The sequence below is a fragment of the Boleophthalmus pectinirostris genome, unplaced genomic scaffold, assembly GCF_026225935.1.
Source record: "Boleophthalmus pectinirostris isolate CB_2022bp ecotype Guang Dong unplaced genomic scaffold, ASM2622593v1 HiC_scaffold_13, whole genome shotgun sequence".
Classification (NCBI taxonomy): Eukaryota; Metazoa; Chordata; class Actinopteri; order Gobiiformes; family Gobiidae; genus Boleophthalmus; species Boleophthalmus pectinirostris.
In genome coordinates this window covers 24,592,418-24,619,308 of record NW_026571036.1, presented here as the reverse complement: position 1 = coordinate 24,619,308, position 26,891 = coordinate 24,592,418, and the positions used below count along the sequence as shown (strand labels likewise).

The window sequence follows — 26,891 nt, the reverse complement described above, 5'->3', positions numbered from 1 at the left end:
CTGCACACAGGGGGGCACAGGGTCCTCTTCTGCAACAGGGTGGCTCTGGGGTCCTAAACTTTTTAAACGGCTAAACACTGCTCTAGAGTTATAATCTAAGACACCCGAGGGCCATTAGGTTATGATTTGCACATTTGAAATTGCAATATTGACCCAAAATAACAGAGTGGTTGGATGCTTTTGCAGCTACTCGACTCACACTCATCCTCTGTCACCAGTGTGGTTCCTCCTTTAGCCGTGTTTGTTTCTGGCCACAACATTACCCTGTCCTCCTCTGTCACAAACTTCAGGCTCCATCTGTACCTCCATCTGTATCTCTCATTTGAAAAACATATCCATCACCTCTGCAAGGTCTCCTCCCTCCATCTCTAAAACACTGCCAAACTCTGGCCCTCCCTCTCCCAACCTGATGCTGAAAAACTGATGGATGCCTTTATCTCCTCCAGGCTGAAGCACTGCTAAAACTTCAGCACATTCAGCACTTGGGTCCTGACAAGGAGGCACAGATACCACCACATAACTCCTGTCCTCTGCTCCCTTCACTGGCTGCCCATGCAACACAGACTCCTCTCTAACTCTGCATCAGCGAGCTCCTCACTCCAATCACCACCTCACCACATCTCTGCTCCACCACCTCCTCCTACTCCACCACCTCCTCCTACTTCCTCCACCAGCACAGGACCAGGCTCTCCACTGTGGGAGATAAAGCCTTCCAGGACGTCACAAAGTGTGGAGGCCTTTAAAAAAGCCTAAAGACATTTTTATTTTATTTTTTTTTTAAACTTTGTTTTTATTAGAACATTTTAGTTATGTATATCACATATCACATATTTACATACACAAATTATTAGTATTGTGAAACAAAATAAATCAAAAGACCGACCAAAAAAGTAAAAATAAAAATAAATAGAAATGAAATACGAGGCCATCAAGCTAGCTATCTGCAAAGATATATACAACATTTTTACATTGAGTTGTTTTGATTGTAAGATTTCCACTTTTTCCAATATAGTTCTCCTTTGTCTGAGGAGTGTCTTAAAGAAAATGTTATTCGTTCCATAATCTGAATTTCGTTGATTATATCAGTCCATTCTGAAACAGTAGGAGGTTTGTCCTGGAGCCATGTGTTCGTGTGCTTTCTTGCTGGCTGCTTGTAGTATCTGAAGAAGGTATGTCTTTTTTTTCAGCCCGGTTGGTAAGTTTCCCAAATAAAACACGCTAAAACTTTCAACTAGAAAAACTAGAAAACTTTCTAGTTGCAATCCTGCAATAAGCTTGATGGTTTTAATAATTTCTGTCCAATAGGGGGCGATCTTGGGACATTGTCAGAATATATGAAAATGTCCAACTTTTGATTGTCCACAATTTCTCCAACATTTACCTTGTTCTGCATTCTTGGTCTGATGTTCTTTAATTCTAGGGGTAATGAAGTATCTCACAGTGTTTTTCCACATAAACTCTCTCCATAAGTCAGAGCTTGACGTTGTTACAATTGTTTTACATATATTTAACCAATCACCATCAGTTAAAGTGATCCCTGCATCCTTTTCCCTTAAAGACATTTATATATTTATTTATTAGAAATGTAGCATTTTATCTCAATTCGATATTTGTCTTCTGTCAAATCTGTTTCTGTTGCAGGTTCCTCACTCCAAATGGCTGCAACACCGGCCACAGCACAGGTTCCTCTGCTGTTCTATCCTCCCTCTGCTGTTCTATCCTCCCTCTGCTGTTCTCTCCTCCCTCTGCTGTTCTCTCCTCCCTCTCCTGTTCCCATCAGTCTGTGATTGGACTCACCTGTTGCAGTCTTGAGCGTCAGGAGCTGCTTCAGTGCTGCGCTCTCTAAACGTGACTCTTTTTAGTTCAGTACGAAGCAAAAAAAAAAAAAAAAAAAAAAAAAAAAAACAGCCAACATTATCATATATTTTAACCATGGGTTTAGTGTTAACGCTCGGGTCGGTATCCTCGTCTACTCAAATGCAGATTCAGTTACAACATATTTTCATGTTTTGGTGTGCCCCTGTAGGTGGATACTCGTCTTAGCTTCAGTCCACGCACAAAAGGAGCCACCCATAAGTGAGTCGTTACTTCATATTCAGCCTTAAAAAAAGCAAATAAATCCATGTCAAACAGTGACTGAAATATACGTGTCCGTTCACAGAAATCCAAAGTGAGTGTCTGGGAAACCTGTTTGGTTTTGCTGTGAGCCCAGTGACCGGGAGAAGACTGGAGGTAGCAGCTCTTTACAGTGAGTACAAAACAAACAAACAAATATATGAAGTTTAAAAACGTGACAACTGGAACGAGTTCACTGTAAACAGTTTGTAGTGGTCCAAAGTTACTCCTCACTTTTTCTTATGCATTTAGAGCAACTAATTATTCACCATGATCAGTATCTAAGTGCTTTTCAAACCTTTCACACTGTGGAGTTTTGCTGTCACAGTAACGCTAGCATTACAACTAGCATTCGTAAGTGCACTTCCTGATAATAGGGCAATAAAACACTTTGTAATTAGATGGATGGGCAAGACACATTATGCTCAAATAAAGTTTACATTGGAAAAATTGGTTACAGGACCTAACTTGTTGCAACTAAAATGTTTTTTTACAAGTTGTGTAGTACTGTAGATGAGTACAGATGTATCTGTATTTTTCTTAAAGGTCCTGTATTATGCAAAGTTTACTCTTGTGAGCTTTAAGACATTTTATAATGTTCCCTCCTCGAAAACACACCTGGAGTTTTCTTTTGTTTCATTCCCACATGTCTGAGTCCACATCTGTGCATTATTAGTCTGAAGCTCAAAACGCTCAGTTCCACCTTCTGATGTCATGAAGTGAGTGTTCAAGTTGATAGTTACCTTTTACCTTTAGTTCAGTCGAGATTGGCAAGTCGAGGTCTGAAATAATCCAAATAATTCTAGTGAAGTTGTATGGAGTTTAAAAACACAGTGGAGCACTTCCTGTATTTCCACATGACATTGGAAGGTGGTGTGTTTTCTGATCTGAATAGATCAGAAAATATAATACAGGTCCTTTAAGTAAAATTTAAAGTGGATACTTTATACATTATCACTTTCTTTCAAATGTGAAGTATCTGTACTTTTCACTTTTCAGTCCTTTTAGAAAGTACAAAGTTTTGAACAAGTTCCTAGTTTGAGGGGGAAAAAAAGTACAACCATCTAAGAAAAACTGACTGAATTGTTTATTTTTAAGTAGATTTTTTTCAGGTGATACTTTTACTTGAGTATTTTTTTCTACTGTATCTGTACTTTTACTTATGTATCAAAATGACTTCTTCTACCACTAGATCCAGACTGCACTTTTCAATCCCAGAGCCCCAAACCAAGACCATACACAAACTCACTGGACACACACGTTTCTTGTCAAAATTGATCAAATGGTTATTAAGAATGTAAACGGCACAAATAAATCGGCATTAAACTGTGAAATGATCGTATTTGTCTGGTCTGGTTTACTTCTGGTTTAGTTCATCTGTTACTCCAACACTAGACAGATACTTTATTGATCCCAAAGAAAATGAAAATTTACTATGATTAACCTGCTTGCGAGGTGACATTCCATGTCCCTAGATCCAGTTTCCATGTCCAGAGATCCGCCTTTGTCTGCCACCCAGATCTGTTAGCACCCGCCCCTTACAGATCTTCCGTGGTGGGTCCACAGGAGGACAAGTCCATGAAGATGCTGGAAAAGAACTGCTAACCTCGACTGAGGATATTGTCTGGCTGTGGAAGGAATATTCTCCTCAATGCCACTGTCATGTCTGCTGAGGAGGAAGCAGAGGCTGAGGACTCAGAGGCAGATTCACCCATCAACCCATAACTGAAGTCACTGTTTAAAGGTCCTCGGTGGAAAGGCTCCATGAGTGGATGAGCTCTAGCTTGAGTATCTGAAGTCTCTGGATGTTGTGTCTTGGTTGACAGGTCTCTGTAACGTCACAGCGTCAGTATGTCTGGACTGGCAAACCGGGATGGTGGTTTAAGAAGGGGGGGCCAGAGAGTGTGTTCTATCTACAGAGGAATCACAGTCCTTAACCTCCCCGGTAAGGTCTATTCCAGGGACTGGAGAGAAGAATCCAGTCAATAGTTGAACCTTGGATTCAGAACTAGCAGTGTAGTTTTTGTCCTGGTTGTGGAACACTGCACCAGCTCTACACTCTCCATCGGGTGCTCGAGGGTTCATGGGAGTTTGCTCAACCAGTCCACATGTGCTTTGTGGATCTGGAGAAGGCATTCGACCGTGTCCCTCATGGTGTCCTTTGCTAAGGGCTGTCCGGTCTCTGTATGACCAGAGCAGAAACTGTGTGCATTCCTGGCAGTAAGTCAGACCTGTTCCTGGTGCATGTTGGACTTTGTCAGGACCACCCCTGTCACCGGTTCTGTTCATTGTATTTATGGACAGAATTTGTAGGCGCAGTCAAGGGCCAGAGGGCGTCCAGTTTAGGGACCACGGGATCTCATCTCTGCTGTTTGCAGATGAATCTTCTCCTGATGACTTAATCGGACCAGGACCTGCAGTGTGCACACAGGGGTGTGAAGTGACTTAAGATCACCTCCTCCAAATCCGAGGCCATGGTTCTCAACCAGAAAAAGGTGGCACACTCTCCAAGTGAGAGTCTTTGTCTCAAGAGGAGGAGTTCAAGTATCTTGGGGTCTTGTTCACAAGTGAGGGAAGGATGGAGTGTGAGATTGACAGGTGGACATTGGGTCCCCCCGGAGGAGCTGGAAGTGTCCAGGTTAAGGAAATCCTGCTTAGACTGCTGTTTCCATGACCCAGCCCTGGAGAAGTGGAAGAAAATTGTATCAAACACAATTACAAATACCCCAAAGTGATTGTAAACAATCACTGGGGTGACTACTGTAGGCAGTAATTTAAGCTCAGATCATTGAGACACAAACAAAAGCACACGACTGCATGCAGGTCAGAGGTCGTATAGGTCAGTAGAACGAGCACCACTGAATGGATTTAACAGAAACATTAAGATTTGGACTAGTCTGGGGCTCTGGAGCCTGGACCATCTCTCATGCCTCCTGCTAACAATTTGTCCCTCTGCTCCTGTCCCTCTGCTCCTGTCCCTCTGCTCCTGTCCCTCTGCTTCTGTCCCTCTGCTCCTGTCCCTCTCCTCAGATGGATCACGAGTGGTCCTGACCCGGAGCCTGGCCTCTCAGTGTGGTTTCAGCTCCAACATAGACGCCTCTGGGACAGTGCGCATCTACGCCTCTATGCTGAACTGTTTCACCCACAGCCAGGTCTGCTAACTGTTTGTGCAGGGACCAGCAGAGAAAGGAAAGCTTGCTACTTGGACAAGTAGTTTAGGAAGAGCAACCAAAAGTTATTAAATGTCTATTTAATAAGAATATTAATCTTAATAAGAATATAAGTGTAAAAGAATATTGTAACAGAATTGTATATTGTAAAGAATCATAACATCAGCAGGTGCAGCATCAGTTTGGTTTTGTCGAGTCAACCTTAAAAACAAAACAAAAGTGAGACCAGATGCTACAGTTTGAGATGAACATTGATCACTGACAGGGACAGGAGCAGTCTGACAGGGACTGTTCTTCTTAAAGAGTGGAGTGAAAAGACATTAGTTGTACTCTACCAGTGTATGAGTTTGTGTCCTGTATGTGAGGGCGGTGTGTCTTACAGAAGGACCAAGACTTCAGTTTGGAGCTGGAGCTGAGATTGTCCAAAGACCAGGCCTACAATGTCTCTAAGAGCTGCCAGTACAGGGACTGGGCCTCGAGGGAGGTGCTCTGCTACAGGGACCACATGGAGGTAGGTCCTGGTGGAGTGTACTGAAACAGATCTGCAAGGGTGCCCATGTGGGTGTATACTGTGTGTGTGCTTGTATAGGATGTGTGTTGTGGTTGTATAGTCTATACTGTGTTTGCAGGTGTCGGTGCAGAGGGTGCTGCCAGATGACGATGTCCTGCCAAAGTCCTCCTTCTATGAGAGCAGGTCTGGAGATCCCAGACGAGCTGTGGAGGTTAGACGTCCTGACAGGGAGATCTGTGTGTTTGTATTGGTTGATCTTGTCACGGTGAAGAAACACATCTTTACTCTTAACGTATGATTCCCAGATGAGCATTTCATATATTACAAACAAATCTTACTCTTGAGCTTTAAGACCTGTTAGAATGCTCTTTTTCCCCTCAAGTGTTTGAACAAAATGTGTCTTGTCCAGTGGAGTATAGCCTATAAGCAGCTCTTGGGGTAAAATATGTGCTGTGTATTGTCAAAGTCAAAATGAAGCAATGATAAAAACCTGTCATACGCACTTTAATGACACACTGTGGAGAATTTTAAACAAACTGATGGAGCCCAGCTCATAGTGTGATAGTGATGGTGCAACTTTTAAATTGGTGGTATATTCATTTCTGATTAAATAAATAAATAAAGCCCATGTGTGTCTCAGAAGCAGCCTGTGGATCCAGGCTTCCTCTCCACCACCGTTCTGTTCCTCTCCTCGACAGCGGAGGAGCGCCCCCTGCTGGTGTCTGAGGTGCTGAGCAGAGGATATGGCTTCAGCCTCACTCACAGTAGATTGGTCCTCCGCAGCCCAGTGTCCACAGCCGAGACCTACATCCAGCAGGTCAAACCAATCAAAATGGACATAAAACCATGTTCTACCGGTGCTTCCCCTTTTGTTGTTTTGGAGGTTTGTGAGAACATCCCTGTGTCCTCCTGTAGGTGTCTGGTGTACCCATGAATGTGCTGAGGACCTCCACTCTGTTTGGGACCAAGTGGCTGGTCTCTCAGATCGATGCTGCAGCAGCCTGTCCCATCATCCAAGGTCAATTACCCGCTCCTCTGGCTCTTCTCCTCTGGCTCTTCTCCTCTGGCTCTTTCTACTCCTCTGGCTCTTCTCCTCTGGCTCTTCTCCTCTGGCCCTTCTCCTCTGGCCCTTCTCTCTGGCCTTCTCCTCTGGCCCTTCTCCTCTGGCCCTTCTCCTCTGGCTCCTCTGGCCCTTCTCCTCTGGCCCTTCTCCTCTGGCCCTTCTCCTCTGGCCCTTCTCCTCTGGCCCTTCTCCTCTGGCCCTTCTCCTCTGGCCCTTCTCCTCTGGCCCTTCTCCTTTGGCTTTAATCTCATCCTCATATTTGTAAGTGCCATTTGACTCTTGATTCTTGGCTCTCTTTGCCCAGGTGGTGTCTCCTTCAGTGAGAGCTCCATCCGCTGGTCACTGCCCTGGCGCATCTCCCCCCTCCTCTCCACGGGTCAGACCACCCTGCTGGACTTAGGGCTGGGTGTGAATGGGCAGAGACTGGAGCCCGCTGACCTGGAGGCCCGTGGGTACTCGATCACTGTGGGAGACCCGTACATCGTGGTGCATATCCCCATTGGAGCCAAAGGAGGTCACTACAAGGTATTCACCTCCTGACAATGGAAGGATCTCTACTATTTTCTAAAGCAATGTTCAAAGGAGAATCCACAAATGTTTTCCCTGATCATTTTTATTAGTGACATGGTCCATTCTCCCACCGTATTTCTCCAACCACAGCACATCTGCAGCTTAGACATTTGCCCTGTCCCCATCTAACAGTCTCAGTGTAACAGTAGAGGGAGTAGGATAGGAGGGCATCTCACACACAAGAATACAGGAGGATAAGAGCATCTGACACACGGGGAATATAGGAGTATGAATGAAAACAGATGAATAAATTTTTATCTTTAGTGTTTTACAGACACTACTTTTTGTAGATTCTAATACTTTCTAGTGCATTATTCACTCACTCCACTCCACTGGTGACATACTTCTGTAGCAGCGGCTGCCCTGAGACAGACTGAATGAATCGAGACTGCTAATCTGCACCATTGGTCCCCTACCACCTGCACATGCACATATTCACACTAAGCCATACATGTGAAGTGTGTTTAACAGCAACACAACTGCTGCCACACTGTGGCACCTGGTATTCCCAGCTGGCATCCAGTTCTGCTTGGTTTCTGAGCTCAGAAGATTGGGCATTGACAAGTCAGTATGGGCATTTAAATGATTTTTGTACATGCGTGACAGTTGTGTTGTGTTTTCAGAGCGTGGTGCAGGAGGGCATGTACCTGATGTCCTACAGTGTGGAGCCCATGCTGGAGCTGCTGTGGACAGAGGACGTGTCCACTGAACACACCCGTTACAAGGTCCTTTTCCCCATCAGCACGCCCCTGCTCTACCTGCCCCCCCAAGTCTCCCATGGTAAGAACTCCCTGCTCTACCTGCCCCTGGAGACTCCTGCACTATAACTTGATGTGATGGCCCTCTGACAGAGGAGAGCATGGGGAGGGACACAGAGCATCAACAACAACGTGAGACTTATAAAAATATGCTAAGAGAGATATTGAACCTGAGGGAAATTCAAGTTTTGCTGCTGCAGTACTTGCACTGTGCCTCTCAGTCACCTTTGTGTCTCAAAGGTCTCAGGTCAGTTTAACAGGAGGACTGGTCAGGGAGGTCAGCAGATCTGTGTCAGGACAGTTTGAGGAGAGGAAGGCCTCATTCTTACTCCGCTCTGGTGTTTTGGTTGGTGATGAAATCAGCATTCCCTCAAAGTATTTCCTCTGGCAGTTCCCCGAATCTGGAAAGTCTTTTGCCACATTTGCTGCCACATGTGGTGTAAAAATCCTGTAGCATCCTGTAGCACCTTCATTGGCTTCTTATCTAGCCTCTTGCATGGTCCCCATGGATCCAGGAAAAGTGAATACATCGTTTTTGGAAAATATAGCATTTTCAAGACAATAAAAAGTACCATGGTGATCTAAATATATTGTGTTAGCAGTTGACAACCTATACAAGAGTAATACCCCCTCTTTAAGCTGTCTTTGCGCCCAGTGATCTGGTATAGTGTGTGAGATTGATAAAAACTATAAATCATGGTGATGTTGCAGTTTTTATTTGAGTTTAAATTTTGTAGAGCCAGTATCTACATGTATTATCATAATAACTTGTTTAGCATTAGCCAACAGTGTTTCACTTCAGTCTTAAATCTTTTTGGCATTGTTTGCTAATGTGTGCATATTGTGTCTCCATAGTACGTTATGAACATTCCACCATAGAGATACATGTAGAACACCCCCAGTGTGATGTCACTGCGAAGTATCAATACAATCTAAAGTACTTTTCACTCTGCTGCCTTCTATGTGACATGACCCTCTCTCCCTCAGATCTTCAGGAGAACATGTTTAAGGTCTCCATTGGCCCTTTTGCTCCTGACGTGATCCTTCTCAACATCTCATTCCCCTCTGAGAGCCTAAGCCTGGAGCAGAGCATCTCCAGAGGGTTCACAGTCCAGGAACAGACCCAGGAGCACAGCAGCCTGAAGACCTTCTCCGTGCACATGCCCCTCACAGACAGAGCTGTGCTAAAAAAGGTGAGTCAAATGTGCTAACATGTTTGATTTGAAATTTCATAAACATGACCCAGCTCTTACTGCTAACAGTAAAGCTGATTTATTCTTAACTCCAAACACATTTGACATGATGACGAACTGTTTATTATAGTTTGGTTATTGGTTCAGTCAGGAAACGGAATGATTAATTTGGGTTGCCAGTTTCAATGCTGAAATCCAGTTGGTTTAAACCTAAGAGAACTCTCTCTGGTTTGAATGGTCACTGTCTAAACCCCAGCACCTGCAGCCAGTCATGAGTCAGTGCTAGTGCAGCCTCTGCAGCTCAGGGAGGGACATGTTCTGTCTATATACTGAGAATGAGACAAACTTTGATGTCCCTATGTCTAGGGATGGGCATTCGATGAAATTTTCTTAATCGATTGTCTGAAGAATTAACGATCGATTATCGATTCATCATTAACATTTTTATATTAAAATGATCATCATTATTATTATTATTACTATCTGCACTACTAATCTGCATAAATAAATTCAACTTTACGACATATAAACCGTAACCAATCTAGAGCTACATCAGCCCGTTTGAGATTATAATGTGTTTAATGCGCAACTCTCACAGAAACAAAACTTAAAACCGCATGGCTAATTTGCATAAACTAAGGGAAGGAAAAAATACAGCTCTTGTGCGCGGATGTGGTTCAACTTCTATTGGATTAAAAGACACGACTCAGTGGAATACAGGTTAGTGTGACCATATTTGCAGTTGTTAAAACCAGGACACCGTACGGGGGGGTGGGAGGTGGGGACTCGTCATTGACATTGCTCTACTCTCACCTGGCAAAATTTTTTCCCACTGGACACCGAAACATATGTTCCTGCTTTGTACACTGTGCATGTGGACTCACACTTGTCCCGACCACAATGGAAAGCCTGGAATTTCTTGTACAAGTCATCGTTAAATACACATTTGCGTTTTGGCACTTTGCAGACTGACCGACTGTTTGTGTCTCGCTCCTTCTGATGCAGAGAGACACATATACAGACCCGTTTGGTCACGCTACGCACAGCAACTTTCGGTTTGTCGATTAAAATAAACGTAATTGATGAAATTCTTAATGATCAATTATCGATTAATCAACTAATCATGCCCATCCCTAGTGTCTTCTATCTGCAGGTTAAGCCTCTGGCATCTCAGGAAACTGTAAAAGCTACATAGAGTTCTTTAAAACCAAACACAAGTTTGACAAGATGAAAAAGTCTTAAAAGCACAAGATGGTCTACAGCGCCTCTTATCTGGAGGTACTCAGGGTACCATGCCAACATGCTACTGGCCAATCTAATCATAAGTGACATTTATTCATTAGTTATTAATATTTCCATGTTAATGTGAGCGAGCCATCAGAATAAATGATTGATCAAATATAAGGACATGACTCAGCTCACAGTGATCTGGTACAGTGTGTGTGTTATTCACTCTCAGCTCACAGTGATCTGGTACAGTGTGTGTGTTATTCACTCTCAGCTCACAGTGATCTGGTACAGTGTGTGTGTTATTCACTCTCAGCTCACAGTGATCTGGTACAGTGTGTATTAACTCTGTGATTCACTCCCTGCCCACAGAAGCACTTAGACCTCACAGTTTACTCTGCCCATGTGATGTTTGGGTTTCTGGTGTTACCGGAGCTCCATCCATTTTCTGTCTCTGCGTATCTGGAGGCTCGGGTCATGGACACAGGTTAGCACTGTTAACTCCCAGCAACACAAACATTACACAACACCTAACTATTTTTTATAAATATGTCATCTGAATTGATGCACACATTTCTCTGGAAAAATATGTTTGAAAAATACTTTTTAATTGAATGTAAACAGCACACAGGACAGACTTACTGTAACTGTTTTAGTGAAATGTGTAGTCTAACCTGTCATATGCACTTTAAAGGGCCTATACAACTGTTTTCTTTTTCTTTTTTTTCTGTTGGTGGTTCTTCATCACAAACATACCATACCTGGAGTTTTGATTAGTTTAATTTGCCCATACTTGACATAAACATCCTGCATATTTAGACAGAGTGAAAACATTCTGTTCTACCTTGTGTGGAATCTGAATCGTCCAGGTAGAATCCATGGTAAAGGAGAAATTCAAAACAAAAATTTTTCAGCTCATTCAAGCTACAGTTCCTTGGGATGTCATGTGGTAATACAGGAAGTTCTCCACTGTGTTTTTAAACTCTACAGACCTTGATTTCAGCCATGAAATAACATCTACTGAACTAAAGTTAACGGTTACCTTGAACACAGAGAAAAATCCCACACACCATCCCACTTGCAAATTGTGAAATTTATTGGGACAAACCGTGCAACGTTTCGGCACTAGGCCTTAATCAGGCAAACAGAATGAGAGCTCAGGTGGCCATCTTAAATAGGGTGTGGCAAGCACCCAGGGGTGACAGGTCATGAAGAAACAGTGTAATATAGGTTAAGGGTTTGTGTATAAGGTTAGGGATTAGGTTAGGCAAGTAGTGACTCTGGTTAAGGTTATGAAGCATCAATGTAAAGTCTCCACACAGTATGGAAACATGACGTGTGTGTGTTTGTTTGTGTGCCAGTGCCCCCTTCAGTGAGTGGGTCCTGTGATGGTCAGAACTTCCTGGTTCTGGTGCAGTCCGGCTCTCAACATTTCCAGATGATGGTGGGCCAGAGTCCACTGACCTCGACTCTGGCTAAACGCTACAGCTTTGTGCAGAACGACACGCACTTCTCCCTCATGGTGCCCATCCTCGCACCGGACGTCATCTATGAGGTACACAGAATCACTTTCTTTGTGCAGATGGGGCAATTTAAGCACATTGGGCAGCAGAATACAGTAATAATAGAAAAGCTCAAACAAAAGTAGAGTCGTCAAATCCTGTGTCAGGACAGTTTGAGGTGAGTAATAACCCTCAAGAAAAGAGTCCCTCCTCTGTGGCCTCTGGTTACTGCAGCATCACAACAGCCTTGAAGGAGAACAGGTGAGGTCAGGAGACCGTACAGGAAAGCCTCTCTTAAGTTTCAAAGCATGAGCAGCCAACCATATGTCCTGATTGCCCAACAGCAGTAGCCTTATGGGCTTCACAAACCATGAAATAAACAAGAGAATAAGGGCAAATCCAACTGACAAATTAAGCAGATTGGGCCTAGTTTATCTCGGGTTTAGACCTTGTATGGTCCATGCTACTAAACCGCAGGTTTGTTGTGGTGGCACGTCCGGTTGAGGGGGAATCTCGTTCACTTCAATGTAGGATTTGAGAAACGTTTAGGAAGACACAGACAGATAGTTTATTGATCCTGAGGGAAATCCAAACTTTGCTGCAGCAGCTGTTTACATTTCCACTGTGCCTCTCAGTCACCTTTGTTTCTCCATCAAAGGACTCAGTGTAGCTTAGTGTTTTGGTTGGTGATGAACTGGGTCATTCCCTCAGACTGCAAAATACTGGAGTACTTCCTCAGGAAGGTTGTTTGCTGTTACAAAGGGTGTAAAAAGCTTGTAGCATCTCAAATGTCCATAGCTACTCCTTAGCTAGCCACTTGCACAGTCTCTATTGATATAGAAAACAGCTCATTTTGCGGAGTCCAACAGCCTGTTGTGCCCTTTGACCTGCATCCTGCACTTCTTAGTTGGTTAAAATCCTCCGATGATAAAACGTACTACTTGGTGTGTGATCCAGGTAGCCACAAAAGCAGCCAACCACTCATGCCATGGGGATGTATTGTCTTTAGTGCAAATTAGAATTTTAGTTCTTTTCACTTGGGATGCAGAATTTCTGGGCCGACTACAACCAAGAAATAGTATTCTTACATAAATGTATATTATGTCCAACCAGATTATTGGCTGAACCAATATTCGGAAGTCGATATTCTATCCTGCAAACTTTTCAGTATTGCACCAATATCAGATACCAGTACTGAACCTGCATATTCCTACTGTTCACCTGAACTTGGGCCAGATATCAAACATGGACATTTGGGGTATTTCAGTTTGGTTTTAAAAAAAGGTCTGTATTGTAGTTAAGAGTGAGCAGAATGTAAACTAATGATCTCTGTATGTGACAGTTTATTGCACAAAGGTGTACTGTTGATGCCTGCTCCTGTGTTCATGTCCCAGGCCATAGAGGCGTCTTGGGTGACGGCGCGGTTGGAGCTGGTTCTGGTCTCTCCTAAGGATCACCGCCGCATCAAGGACTTCTCCCTGAGCTGCCGCTTCTACGCCACACTCACTGGTTTGGCCCTTTCCTGTTGTTTTGTCTTTAGTTTCATTCACACATGTACATATATTATGCACGATTGATTTTTGTGAACTTTGTTAGAACATTGTTACCGTCTCAGAAACGTGTCCAGAGCTGATTTGTGTCATTCACACAAGTTTAATCCTTTATTATTAGTCTATCTGTGTCTCTAAAGCTCTAAATGCTGTTTCACCTTGTGATGTCATGTGGTGGTATCTGCTTTGGTCAGTTGTGTGTGTTGTCTCTGTGTGCAGAGTGCTTCCCTAATGGCACCATCACAGCCCTGGCTCTGAAGCTTGAGTCTGTCCCTGGTCTGGACCCTGGTCAGCTCACTCTGCTGGACCCTGCGTGTGGACCCCGCTACAGCACAGCGCGCTACGCCTACTTCAGCTTCACCGCCAGCTCATGTGGCACCACCCGCAAGGTACACAGTCCAGACAATAAAAACGACTCTACACACACATTGTGACACATGCTAATACTGCAACTGCAATAAAATATGTGGAAATGTGCCTTGGCAAGCAAACTGCTCCAGTACATGCAGCTTTGCTGGGAACAATGGCACAGACTGTTGGGCAAAGATTTGGACAAAAATGTTGTTTCTTCTCAGCTTTGATCATTTCTGAAACAAGAAATGAGTGCACTGGTCCAAATATTGTCTATATTTTTATTAAAACAATATTCCTATTCACATGAAGGATTAATCTAGAAATGGTAGAAATAAATCAACTTTTTGTGACTCGACTCAAGTTTCAGAGAGTAAGGTTTGGACTTGACTAGTTATTGCTCTCAAGTCCTTATACTGCAGATATCTGTTTTTAAAAAGATTTTGATTTTACATTTCATAAACTAAACATGTTCAAATCAAATATGACAATTGTAATGCTGATTTTATTTTTAATTACAAAAACAGTGGACATGAAATCTCATTAATTAATGTTATGGTTTGGTTCACAAGATGATTATCCAATCAGAAAGCAGAATGAGCCTCACGTTAGACTCTCATTTGGTTTGCCAGTTTCAATAATGAAATCCAGTTGGTTTAAACCTAAAAGGACTCCCTGAATCATCATTACCTCATTACCCCAGTACCCACAGCCAATCATGAGTCAGAGTTCTACAGCCTCTGAGTGCATTCTGAAGGTTCTACACAGTAAGAGCACAGGCTACATACAATTCTTTTCTCCAGTTCAGTGAAACAAGGTTGAGTATTGTTTTTTGTTGTACTTTTAAAATGTCTCATCTTCACTGTTCAGAATGATTTACCTCCTGCCCCAGTACTCATCACATCTGAGACACATAGCGATTGCCTCATAACGTTTCTCCAGCCCAGTCCTCTCCTCCTGACTGGGCTGTGCTAAAGGCAGATGAGCCTTATATGAGCAGTGTGGAGCCAGACTTCACACAAACGTTCCATTCAGCTGAACACATTAGTGTGTGCTGTTTATCACAAACATTTCACTTTTGGGACGCATTTTGAGGCAATAACACTTGTCAAGTCTGTTTTCAGTTTGTGAGCAACAGCATGGTGTATGAGAACGACATCTCTCTGCCTGATCAGCTGCTGGCTCAGAGGGATGCAGAGGACACAGACTATCAGTGAGTTTCATTCTTACTGTCTGTTTATTCACTAAATTCATTGTGACTACGGACATTTGTCTTTCCAGTTTGAAGGTGACGTGTTTGTACGACACCAACACCACGTCTGCATTATCTCTCCTGGTCAGTCCCCGGGTGAGCGAGCCCTTTGCAGAGAGCGCCACAGGCCGGCTGCACGTGCACATGAGGATGGCTCGCGGTGAGGACTCACTGTTATTACTATAATTATGGTACATTTGAGTTTTATCAAACATATGTCACTCATGGGTTCTTAAACTGACTGGAGGTTCTCCTTTGGTGGTACTCACAAGTCTCTGGCTGTAGTTGTGCTTTAAAACAAGTCCACAGTCCCAGTTTAAAGCGTAGTCTACTGTACATTAGTTCTTTAGAGAACACTTTGTTATGTCCCCTATAACCAACAAGGGACACAACGTGTATAAAACAACCCTTGAGGCAAAGTCGGTTTGGCAAACTTTTTATTTGACAGCCAAACATTCATTAAAGTGCACAAAAAATGAACAAAAGGTTGGTGGGAGGAGGCGTGGGCCAGTTGTGCCAAATCAACAAACAAAAAGGTATAACAAAACAGGCCCTAACTGAAAACTAGGCTACAAAAAGGAAAGAAATCAAAAGCCTAGCCTACCTGGTCTAACAAAGAATTTGGAAAACTCAAAACAACAAGGGTGGCAACAACTGATAACTAGTGTGTCTAACAACAAAAATCTACGTGGTGTGAAATGTACAGGGATCCCCAAACTTACCTAACCAATCCTCCCAACCAAACAAACCTGGGCTAGCAGCCATATACACGGAGGGAGAGAGAGAGAAAGAGGCAGCACACAGCTCCTTTTAAATGGCCCTCTCCACTCTGATTGGCAGCCAGCTGGCCAATCAGCTCCAGTTCCGGTCACACCCACAGCACCTGAACACACAGGGCAGAGGAGAGAGCAGTACACAAACAAAACAAATGCCTGCATGTAACAACATATTATGTATTCTTTAGAGTTCCATTATTTTAAACATGCTTTTGGTCACCTTTAGACGAAACATTTCCCATTTTTAAAACTCAAAATAATGTCTACATTTGGAAGATCTGCTTTATAAACTACATGTTTATTTCCAGTTAGATATTTAGGTGTGAGTGAATTAGACGCTAATGGAGCCTAGTAGAATAAGTCCATTGATGTTTATGGGTTTGAAAAGAGTTTTTTTTTTTTTTTTTATGGCACAACAATCCAGGCAAAATGCAAACTGTATGTTTTAAGTGGTCAGAAGACAACTTTGGATGAATGGATTAATGAAACAAGTGTGAAAGAAGGAAAATCCAGCCCCCCACTCAACAAATGTTCTTTGCCCTTCTGGATGACTTCATAGCTCACCAAGGGATTTCTGAATTATATATATTGTGTATTTTATAACAGAATGTGGTTCATTTTAAATATGTCATTCTGATGCCTAACTTTGTGCACTAATAAACTGATAATGGTTTATTTATTATCAGGCTCTGACTGTAACAATGTAAGGTATTGGCTCTTATATTTACTACATTTTGGATAAAATGTTTTGTTTTGTAAAAGTAGCACAATGGAGGAAAAAGGTTGAATACCAGATTTAGAGAAAGGTGATCGCAAAGCTCAGTATTAAAACACAGAAAACAAAAACGTTTAAGGGATCCCCACACCCACGTCTTTTAGGAGTGTGCAACACTGCATCTGTGTCTGGTAAATGATTCTTGTCAATCTTTGTGCCTGCTCATGATGTTCCAGATGAGTCCTTCCAGAAGTTCTACACAGATGAAGACTTCCCGCTGTCCAAGACCCAGCAGGAGGCACTGTGGTTTGAGGTGGAACTGGAGCCTGCGCTGAAGGGGAGGGTCTCTCTGGAGCTGGAGAAGTGCTGGGCCACAGAGGACCAGGACCGGACCTCGATGCCCGCATGGAAGTTCATCATTAACGGGTAACAGACATAGACATACCTCATCAAAGGGTAACACGCACAGGGGTACCTCTTCACCACAGGGTAACAGAGCCACAGGGATGTCATCATCAACAACATATGGCCATTTTATCAATAAGTTAGCCAATTCATATCTCACCACAAAGCACATTTTGTAGTTTCTGCAATCTTCACACAAGTCTGATGAATCAATATGACAAAGTACGTCATCTATATGGTGTAGCAGGCTGTTCTAAACTTGTTAGTTGCCATTTCATAGTAATGTGATAATGGCATTGGTTAGAAGGGCAATTTTTTTTCAACTAGATTATTAACTGTTAACATATTTAGATCACCATGCTTTATATTTTGGAAATGCTGTATTCATGCAAAACAACAAATATTTTACAAGAAAATATCCACAACAAAATATATACAACAAAATCTCCACACTATCACAACACAATCACGCTTAGAATATAACATGCTGCTAAATGAAACAACATACAGTTTGTCCAGGTTTGTTTGTAATCAGGTTTGTCCAGTTTTGTATCATGTTTTTGTATATTTATGGAGAATGGGAGCATGGGGGACTGGGGTTTGTGGGGCTGAACATTACACAGAATCTTTCAACTAACAGTCAAGAGACAGTCAAATAGGGCCTGGGAGAGATCGCTAAATTGCTCAGAGCTAGATTTGAGCTACATTATGTTTACTGACCTCTTCATCACATGCCCCCCCCAGTCAGTTCACATCTCACAATAAATCACATTTTGTAGTTTCCTTGATCTCAGGGTTTAGGGATTCTATGTTGATTTTGGTTTCCAACGTTTGCTCAGCTCAGGTGTGTCCTGGGAATTCTGATTGAAAGAGTTCTACTTTGGGACAACAAGTTTGTTGCGATTTTATATTTATGTCAACATGATAATGGTGAAGAACAAATTTAACATCTTTTACCAGTTATTTCCAAAAACGACACCGGCAGAATAGATTTAAGCCGTGAATTCATTCTCCAAAAGACTAACTTCCTTCCCCTGTGTCTCTGCAGCTGTGTGATCCCGGACAGTCCTCTCCCGGTGAAGCTTGTCCCAGTTTGGAAGGATGCGAGAGTCCACTATCCCCCTCAGCTAAAGAGGTTTCAACTGCTCCTGTCCCCGTCCATCATCCCACAGGCCAGTCCTCAGGTGAGACATGTCCCCCAACTCACTCAACAGGCCGTCCTCAGGTGAGACATGTCATGTTTGAGACATATGGGCTATTGACCTAAATTTAGCCGGTATGGGCCGAGTCCACATGGACATGTTAAACCTTATTATAAGCTTAGACTCTCTATATTATGTCCATTTAATCCATTTTACAGACGTATAAATGCCGTATGTAGTGCAGCATCAATATTTATCTGTGGAGTCATTTGTCTGTGATGCTGTACTGTCCCTGAATGTACTCCACTGTTTCCAGCACTGCGATCTCAACATGCTCTGATGAACACTGACTATATCTAAAAGTGAACTTCAGCGCAGTTTAGGACAGTGACAAAACTCAAAAGAGCAGAGGACTGTCCCCACAGCCAGAGGACTGTCCCCACAGCCAGAGGACACATACAGGCGCATACAAGATTATTCTTTTTACAGACGATCATTTTGAGTCAGGATTAAAAGGGCCAGTATTAGTGCAGACTTGTGATCTGAGAGGTGCCTGTGTGAGCGGAGAGGGTGGCCAGTGTGTTAGTTTTGAGCTTAGCTGCTGTAAGTTACCACACAAATAGCCTGTTTTCTCTTACATTGGCCGAGTGTAAAGTGACTATAGTGACTGTAGACATGTTACTGGACCTGCACTGATATGTTCATGAGCTGTGAATGGACCACATTAACACAAAGTTATCACAGCGAGCACACATTTAGTCTAAGAGCTAAAGAAAAAGCTGTAATTTACTTAATTTGTTTACAGACTAGAATTTAAAGACAGATAGGCCTAATGGCATTATTGCATATGCCATTAGGCCTATCTGTCTTTAAATTTGAGCTTAAAAAGGCAAACTACATGTACATTTAGCCTAAATGAACCCAATTTAAAATTCAATAGAGCTGAAGTCAGTTGAAAAATTTTAATATATCGGCTGTTGTATCATCTATTAGCAGCTCCAAATCCATATCAGTTGGGCCCTAGTTTAAATAGTAGCTTTTGCATGAACTGTCCTGCAGGTGTAGTGCTGAGTGCAGTTTGGGTCACATACAGGGATATGCAATGGTCTAGACGACTCCATTAAAGAAAAGAATAAAAGGAACAACTTAATAAAAGAAACAAGTTCACTGAACGGCCCAAAAAACGGGAACTGATCATCTAAATGGCGTCTTGATAATAAGCTATTAAAACTGATTACTCAAACATGCACAATTCATTCTAAATACAGCTTCGGGTGAGTAAGTGGTGAGGGGAAACATGATTAACAGCACCGAAAAGTTGATTTTGCATAATAGGTCTGCTTTAATACGAATAATGACTTGCATTATAGATCAGAGGTGCAAAAAATAGTTTGTTGGAGTGAGCAGAACAATTTGAAAGGCAATACCTCCAAACCTTCAGGTCATCATGGTCATCCATTAGGATAAAAAACAAACTCAGCAGCCTGTTTGTATCAGCGGTGCAGAGGTGTACGATGTTGAAAACTCTGTTGTGTTTTTGAGTGTGACTTTTACAAATGACCTAAACTGACACAAGTGCAATAGTTTCCTCAGGTAAAATTTGGAATGGGATTTTGACTTTTGACTTGATAATTACTCCTTTATTATATTAATGCTCAGTACTTAAGGAAATATCCCTGGCTCGTATTAAAAAGCCCTCCATAGATTTATGTTCATTCTTGACCATAACTTTCAGCCAAACGCACAGGAGTGGTGACTAACGGTGACAGCCTGACAAACCAATCAGAAAGCGACATGGAGGAGGGGTCGGGGGTCGCTGGGCAGATTCTATTTTTCAATGGCTAGGACAGAGACAGAGGGCGGAGGATGCTGGACAGAGACGGGGGGCGGGGGATGCTGGACAGAGACGGGGGGCGGGGGATGCTGGACAGAGACGGGGGGCGGGGGATGCTGGACAGAGACGGGGGGGATGCAGGACAGAGCAGGAGGGACGCTGGATGCAGGACAAAGATGAGGGGACGCAGGACAGAGTGGGGCGGGGGATGCTGGACAGAGACGGAGGGATGAAGGACAGAGAGGGGGGGATGGGGGGGATGCAGGACAGAGACGGGGAGGATGCAGGACAGACGGGGGGGACGCTGGACAGAGACGGGGGGAACGGGGGGATGGGGGGGATGCTGGACAGAGATGGGGGGGATGCAGGACAGAGAGGGGGGGGGGGTGGGTGACACAATACAGAGATGGGGGGACACTGGAGGCAGGACAAAGATGAGGGGACACAGGACAGAGATGGGGGGATGGGGGGATGCAGGACAGATGGGGGGACAAGGGGATGCAGGACAAAGATGGGGGGGATGCAGGATGGGGGGAGTGCAGGACAGAGACGGGACACTGGATGCAGAGCAGAGACACGGGGGATGCAGGACAGAGTGGGGGGCGGGGGCCACTTGTACAGAGAGGGAGGGGTGGATGGAAGGGAGACTTTCTGCATGAGACATGATGGAAACATGACAGACTCTTTCTGCAGGAGACATGCGCAGTAGAGAGTGAAGTGGTGTGGTCTGATAATTCCTCTGTACATCTTTAAATGTTTAGATTTCAATGACTGTACAGACTCTCATCCAAAATGTGACAATGCCTTTAAGTTTCAGTATTTGAGGAAGAATAGTGCATTTCATATAAAGTTTAAGCCTCTGCCCTCATGATGCTCGCTGGCCTGACCAACCACTCCCTTCTACATACTGTTCACATCCAGACGGCACAGGAAACAGACAGTAGGTGAAAATCCATGTCCAACCACAGTCAAAGGTCTCAGTGCAGTTAACGGGAGAACTAGTCAGGGAGGGTCAGCAGTTCTGTATCAGGGCAGCTTGAGGAGAAGAAGAGGCAAAAGTGTCCCTCCTGTGTGTCCTGCAGGGAATCACTGAAACACAAAACAGGAAAGCCTCTTCTAAGCCTTTCTCTCACTCTTTGTTGTTGGCAGATGAAATGGGACACTATCTCAAATAAGTCTTTTCTCTGGAAGGTCTTGTGCTACATTTGGGGTACAAAGCCAGCAGCATCTCAGAGGGCCATAGTTAGCTTCATTTCACAGCTAAACCCAGACGTCCAGTGTGATGGTGTCCAGTCTAACAGTGGTGTGTGTTGCAGCTGTTTGTCCACTGTGACGTGACCATCTGTGACCCCAGAAACCCCATGGACCCTGTGTGCTCTGGACACTGTTCCGGCCAGCTGCAAGGTGAGAGCAGGCCTGTCCTTCACTCACATCATGAGATTCATTTCATTTCTTTTCTTTTCCATTGTATCTGTCAGCACATAATGTAGTTCACATGATGTAGTTTAGACCTGGTTTAGCCCTTGATCAAGGAGGCCAGGGTGAAATTGGACAGGGGACAGATTTTTTTTTTCAAATGAGCCCTCAGGAGGCCGAATTACACTTTTGGACTGAACACTGACTCAACACATGGATAGGCTATTTGAAATTGCATTGGCACCACAAGAGTCTCATAATGAGGCCTACAATTACAAAGCCTAAAGCAGGAGACAGTTACCCTCTAAAAATGTAACATTTTCCTATTCATGCAAGAAGCCTACATTTATAAATCAGAAATGCAACATAACAGACTACAACTGTAGATGCCAACAAAACACATTCCTATAAATAACACAAGTGGAAACTGTTAATTACTTTAATCATATTTACTGAAGACTTGCACATAAAAACATTTCCACCATAAATAGGCCAATTAAAAGAAACAAAGAGAAACAAGTAAACAACAGGCCATGTGATTGACAAATATGAGTTATCTGAAAACATTAAATTGGCTCAACAGGTGAGGCACATTAACTTTGCCAGTCATCACCAGTCAACCCCCTCCCATATCACACAGGATTATGATCAAAGGAAAGACCAGCCTACTTCAGTTACATTTTACTTGTCGAGGCCAAACACCTTTTAACTTTCACCAGCTTGTCCACAACGGGGGACAGTTTCTGAGCAGTGGCTATTTTCATAACATCTTTCAGATGTCTGCGCGTCAGGCGATTATGCACTTTCAATTTATTAATAATCATGATGGAAAAGGTCTACTCACATAAATATGTTGTCCCAAACATATAAAGTATTTACACATGAAGGCCGTTAGCATTGGGTACTCTAGTGGCAAGAATGGATAGAATAATTTGATAGCAACAGATGCGTACTTATCCTTCAACAGCGCAGAACACTGCACTTCTGTCAGTTCCATTTGGATCGTCTCTGGGACCTTGGAAGCGTCAAACGTGAATGGAGAGCAAAAAAGAGCAAAATCCTTTTCCAGTTCAGTAAAAACCATGAATCGAGTGTCAAACTCATGCCCGAGTCCAGAAAGCAAGTTTGTATACATGGTAAAGTATGCAGGACAGAAATGCAGTATGGGTTAAGTGTCTTGCCCAAGGACACACAAAGACAGCATTCATCTGTGGGAGCTGGAATAACACCAGCCAACCTGTGGGTCAGTGGATCTGACCGCTCAACCTGTGATGTTTATGTCAAGAGCTGGAATCTAACCCCCAACCTTCAGATTAGTCAATTGAGCTACTGCTGCCCACCAGTAGGTACTTGTCCATACACTGATGATTGACAGGTTGAGATGTAAGACAAGGGAATTGAGTGGCATTGAGCCGGAGCTACAAAGCCAGTTTACTTTGAAAAACACAAACACTATCATAATACTGTGATTAGCCCTATGTAGTAACATTCAACATATTTAAATGTTCTGTAATGTCCACTAAAAAGGCAAGGTCATCCAATTCCACCACAGGCTTCTCTTTACCCTGCATGAGCTCTGCTATCTCTGTGTGTAATTTGTAAAAATGTTTGAGCGCTGCACCTCGGCTCAAACAGCACACATCGGTATGATGGGGAAGGCCATGATGAATGTCCTGTTCCAATTAAAAAACGACAAATTTCCTGTGGTTAAGTCCTCTGGCTCGAATAAAATTCAGTGTCAGTAACAACAGGCATTACATGGTCCAACTTCACAACCACTCCTGCCTTTCTTCTCCTCATAGTAGGTGCACTGTCGGTAGCCACACTGACAGTGCTACTCCAGTTCACCTCCAGTTGTCCAGGGCCCTGGCAAGGCTAACAAACATGTCATTATCTGTAGTGGTGTCTGTCACTGGCACAACTGAGACACACTCCTCTGACATTCAGGGAAGTGTCCACTCCACAAATAAATATTGCTAACTGGGCTACATCAGTCACTTCAGTGTTCTTGTCAAGAGCAACAGAGAATGCCATGAAGGACTTAGCTTTGTCTTTTAGTTGACTCTTCAAATTATCAGAAAGTTCTTCAGATCTCTCCATCAGTGTAGGCCTCGACAAGCTTATGTTGGCTGAAGATTGTCGCTTGGATTCCTTTAGTGTGCAGGTCTTCATGAATGCACCCTCTGAGAAAGGCTTGGATGCCTTAGTAATTTCTCAAGTGATGATGTAGTTTGCCTTCACTGCCCCTTGAAAGGATATAAGAATGTATAGTAATAACAAAACTGAGACACTCCTCTTTCAGGAACAATGCAGTAAACAAAGACTAAATAAAATGAACCTTTGTGTGTATCTCGACATTTGGAGAACACGGCTTGCTGTTTCTGTAACGATGATGCTAGCTCATTTAGCTTTTTAGTCCAAAGTTGCCCTGGGTATTTCTTGGCGTGGGTCTCGTAGTGGCTTTTGATATTGTACTCCTTTGCTACAACAACTTGTTGAGAATAAATAAGACACACAGGTGTCATCCCAAAAGAAATACTTTTCTTTCCATCTCTCCTGAAAGATGCAACCTTCAGTGTCGACTTTGCTCTTTTTTGACAGCATCTTGATAGTGGCTAGTCTACCCCACCACCATAGACTTCCTGTGTCATGGTCAGCACTGCTGAGCAACAGACCAACTGACAGATTCCACAGATTCCAGAAAAATCTGTTTAAAAAATTTTTACATTAGGCGGGCAGCAGCAACTGACGGATTCCACCAAAAACTTAATAATAATAATAGTAATATTAATAGTAGTAATAATAGTAATAATAATAAACATTAGATAAAATAAATGAATAAAGTTGTGCCCCGATGTTATATACCAGGCCTGATGTGATGTACAGTTGGGCTGGGTCCGGCCCCCCAGGCCATAACCATGACATCACTGCCCTTGATTATATTCCCAGTTAATTAGCTGATAATACCTAACACACATCATGTTATTAAAGGCGATGTACCAGATTTGTTTTACTGTCTGATAACCATGAACAACAGCTAGTTCATTGTAAACCTTACCTTATGCATTCTGAGCACACAGATTATTCACCACACTGAGTTTTAGCACTTTTCACATACTAGAAAAAAAAATTATGTTTTGGATTTTGCACACAGTGACTGACTTTGACTTCAAGAGCTGCTTATATGATACATCTGTACTGTGGCAAGACAAATGCAAGGCACAGGTCTGTTTCATTGTACAAGTACTCACTTTTCTGGGGGAAGGTCCACATGCTGCATGTATCCAAGGAAGGATTTGCTCAGAATTTTCCACAGTATGGCAGCGTGGGTACCTGGCTCTCACACTGGGCTATGGGATTTTAACCAATTAAGAAGTACATGAAGAGAATTAACAATTTCATCACCAATCGAAACACCGGAGTGGAGTAAGAACGAGGCCTTTTCTGTTGTGGTCACCTGGACACTGCTCTGATGCTGCAGGACACAGACCCTCCCTGACCAGTTGACTGAGACACAAAGGGACTGAGACGCGCAGTGTAGATGTTGCTACAGCAAAACTTGAGTTTCCCTCGGGATCAGTATCTCCCCCTCTCTCTTTTTAATGTATCAGTTTGGTATTTACTTCATTATGGATGTGTTTGCTGCTCAAAAAAGCCTTGTAAACATTGACTGAGAGCCAGCTTGCCTCTTGACTGATCTAGTCTGTAACTGTCCTGGTGATTTCACTTACTTTAATGGACTAATGTGTTATAGTCCTAGACAAATATCTCCTTGGAGATGAGCACAGCATAGTGAACCCTCCACATGAAAATGGCATGCTTCCTCTTTAAAAATGGCTAAAATAATCTATTAAACTTTAATTGAATGCCCTATATTATGCAAAATTTACTCTTGTGTGCTTTTAGTCATGTTAGAACGTTGTTACTTCCCCTAAACGTAACCCTTCCTCAGTATAGAACTGGGGCTGAAGTTATGTAAAACTGACTCTTTTGAACTTGACCTCTGCTCCCATTGGCCATCACACTTTTCTAACATGGAAGTCAGCGGACTTGTTTCTTTTAGTTGTTTTAGATGTATATAGCAGACACAAGCACGATAGGTCTTCAACAAATAAAGTCCAAGAATTTCTCACTTTCATAATGCAATCCTCTCTCTCAGGTCCCCGAGTGTCTGCGCAGGAACACGTCTCCACAGGACCCATCTTCATCAGCTGACTTAGACTTTTACTACAATAAAAAGCTTTTAATACTAATGTGGTCCTCTGTGTCATGTGTAACAGGGATTTTCACATAGGGAGAGTTGTTCCATCTGGTGTAAAAACTGTAAAACTGAGACAAATTTGCAGAGAATGTGTTGCGACTTCATGTCCTGAATGTTTCCCATTATAGCACAAGTTGTATCTGTACGAATTGAGCAGGAAGTGGGAATATTGAAAGTAACTATGTCAATGGGAGGTCAGGGGCGACCCCGATGAGATGGTGCAGACGTGCCCGTCATTCACCAATGACCCCACGGTGACATAGGGAAGGTCGAGAGCTTTCAAAAAATGTATTGTATGCTGTTCCCATGTTAACGGGTATATTTTTGCTAAAAATATCATTAGGCCTGAGCCCAGACGGTAAATGGTCACATTTTTCTATAGCGCTTTTCCACCTTCAAGGCACTCAAAGCGCTTTACAACAAGGAACCACTCACCCCTTCACACAACAGTGTACGCAGACACTGTGGGCACGGTGTCCCGCAACGACAGCATTCATCTGTGGGAGCTGGAATCACACCAGCCAACCTGTGGATCTGACCGCTCAACCTGTCACGTTTATGTCAAGAGGTGGAATCGAACCGCCAACCTTCAGATCAGTGGGCGAATGCTCTACCAACTGAGCTACTGCCACCCAATTGCTTTCACTATGATGAGCACCTCTCGGTCAACCCCGGCATGAACAGCAGTATCCCAGTAACCCACGCCCAAGACCTGGGCCATATTTACTACTGCTAAAATGAATGGAAGTCAATGGAAGGTGATGGGAGACCCCGATGAGATGGTGAATGACGAGCGCATCAGTGAACAATGACCCCACGGTGACATGGGGAAGGTCGAGAGCTTTCAAATACTTATAATATACTGTTCCCATGTTTTCGGATATATTGTTCCGCCGTGTCCCCTAAACCGGAGCAGCAGTGTTAAGTGTATCTGACTTACGCAGACTTGGTGAAAAGAAAAGAGGAGGGTGTATTTCACAGTTCAACTTTTATTATCCGATTGCATGTCATTCTTGAATCATATACTCATTTAACAGAATGTGTGCATACGTCACACGTCACCTCAAGGAAGCTGGACCA

At 43.2% G+C, this 26,891-nt stretch overlaps 1 protein-coding gene across 2 annotated transcripts; it reads left to right on the top strand.

Moving 5' to 3' along the window:
• Nucleotides 1-1,798: 1,798 nt before the first annotated feature.
• Nucleotides 1,799-25,803, top strand: LOC110173919 (uncharacterized). 2 transcript variants are annotated; one of them, XM_055149509.1, is made up of 21 exons: nt 1,799-1,955; nt 2,027-2,076; nt 2,162-2,248; nt 5,146-5,267; nt 5,668-5,796; nt 5,915-6,007; nt 6,440-6,613; nt 6,712-6,814; nt 7,164-7,384; nt 8,053-8,209; nt 9,175-9,380; nt 10,980-11,094; nt 11,969-12,162; nt 13,504-13,618; nt 13,879-14,048; nt 15,135-15,223; nt 15,292-15,422; nt 16,990-17,179; nt 18,207-18,342; nt 21,451-21,538; nt 25,710-25,803. In XM_055149509.1, the coding sequence occupies exons 1-21, from the start codon at nt 1,933-1,935 to the stop codon at nt 25,763-25,765; spliced, it is 2,649 nt and encodes an 882-aa protein (XP_055005484.1). In that variant the 5' UTR covers nt 1,799-1,932; the 3' UTR covers nt 25,766-25,803. The 2 variants fall into 2 exon arrangements, with proteins under 2 accessions (XP_055005484.1, XP_055005483.1); XM_055149508.1 differs by having other exon boundaries at nt 6,437-6,613.
• Nucleotides 25,804-26,891: the final 1,088 nt, after the last annotated feature.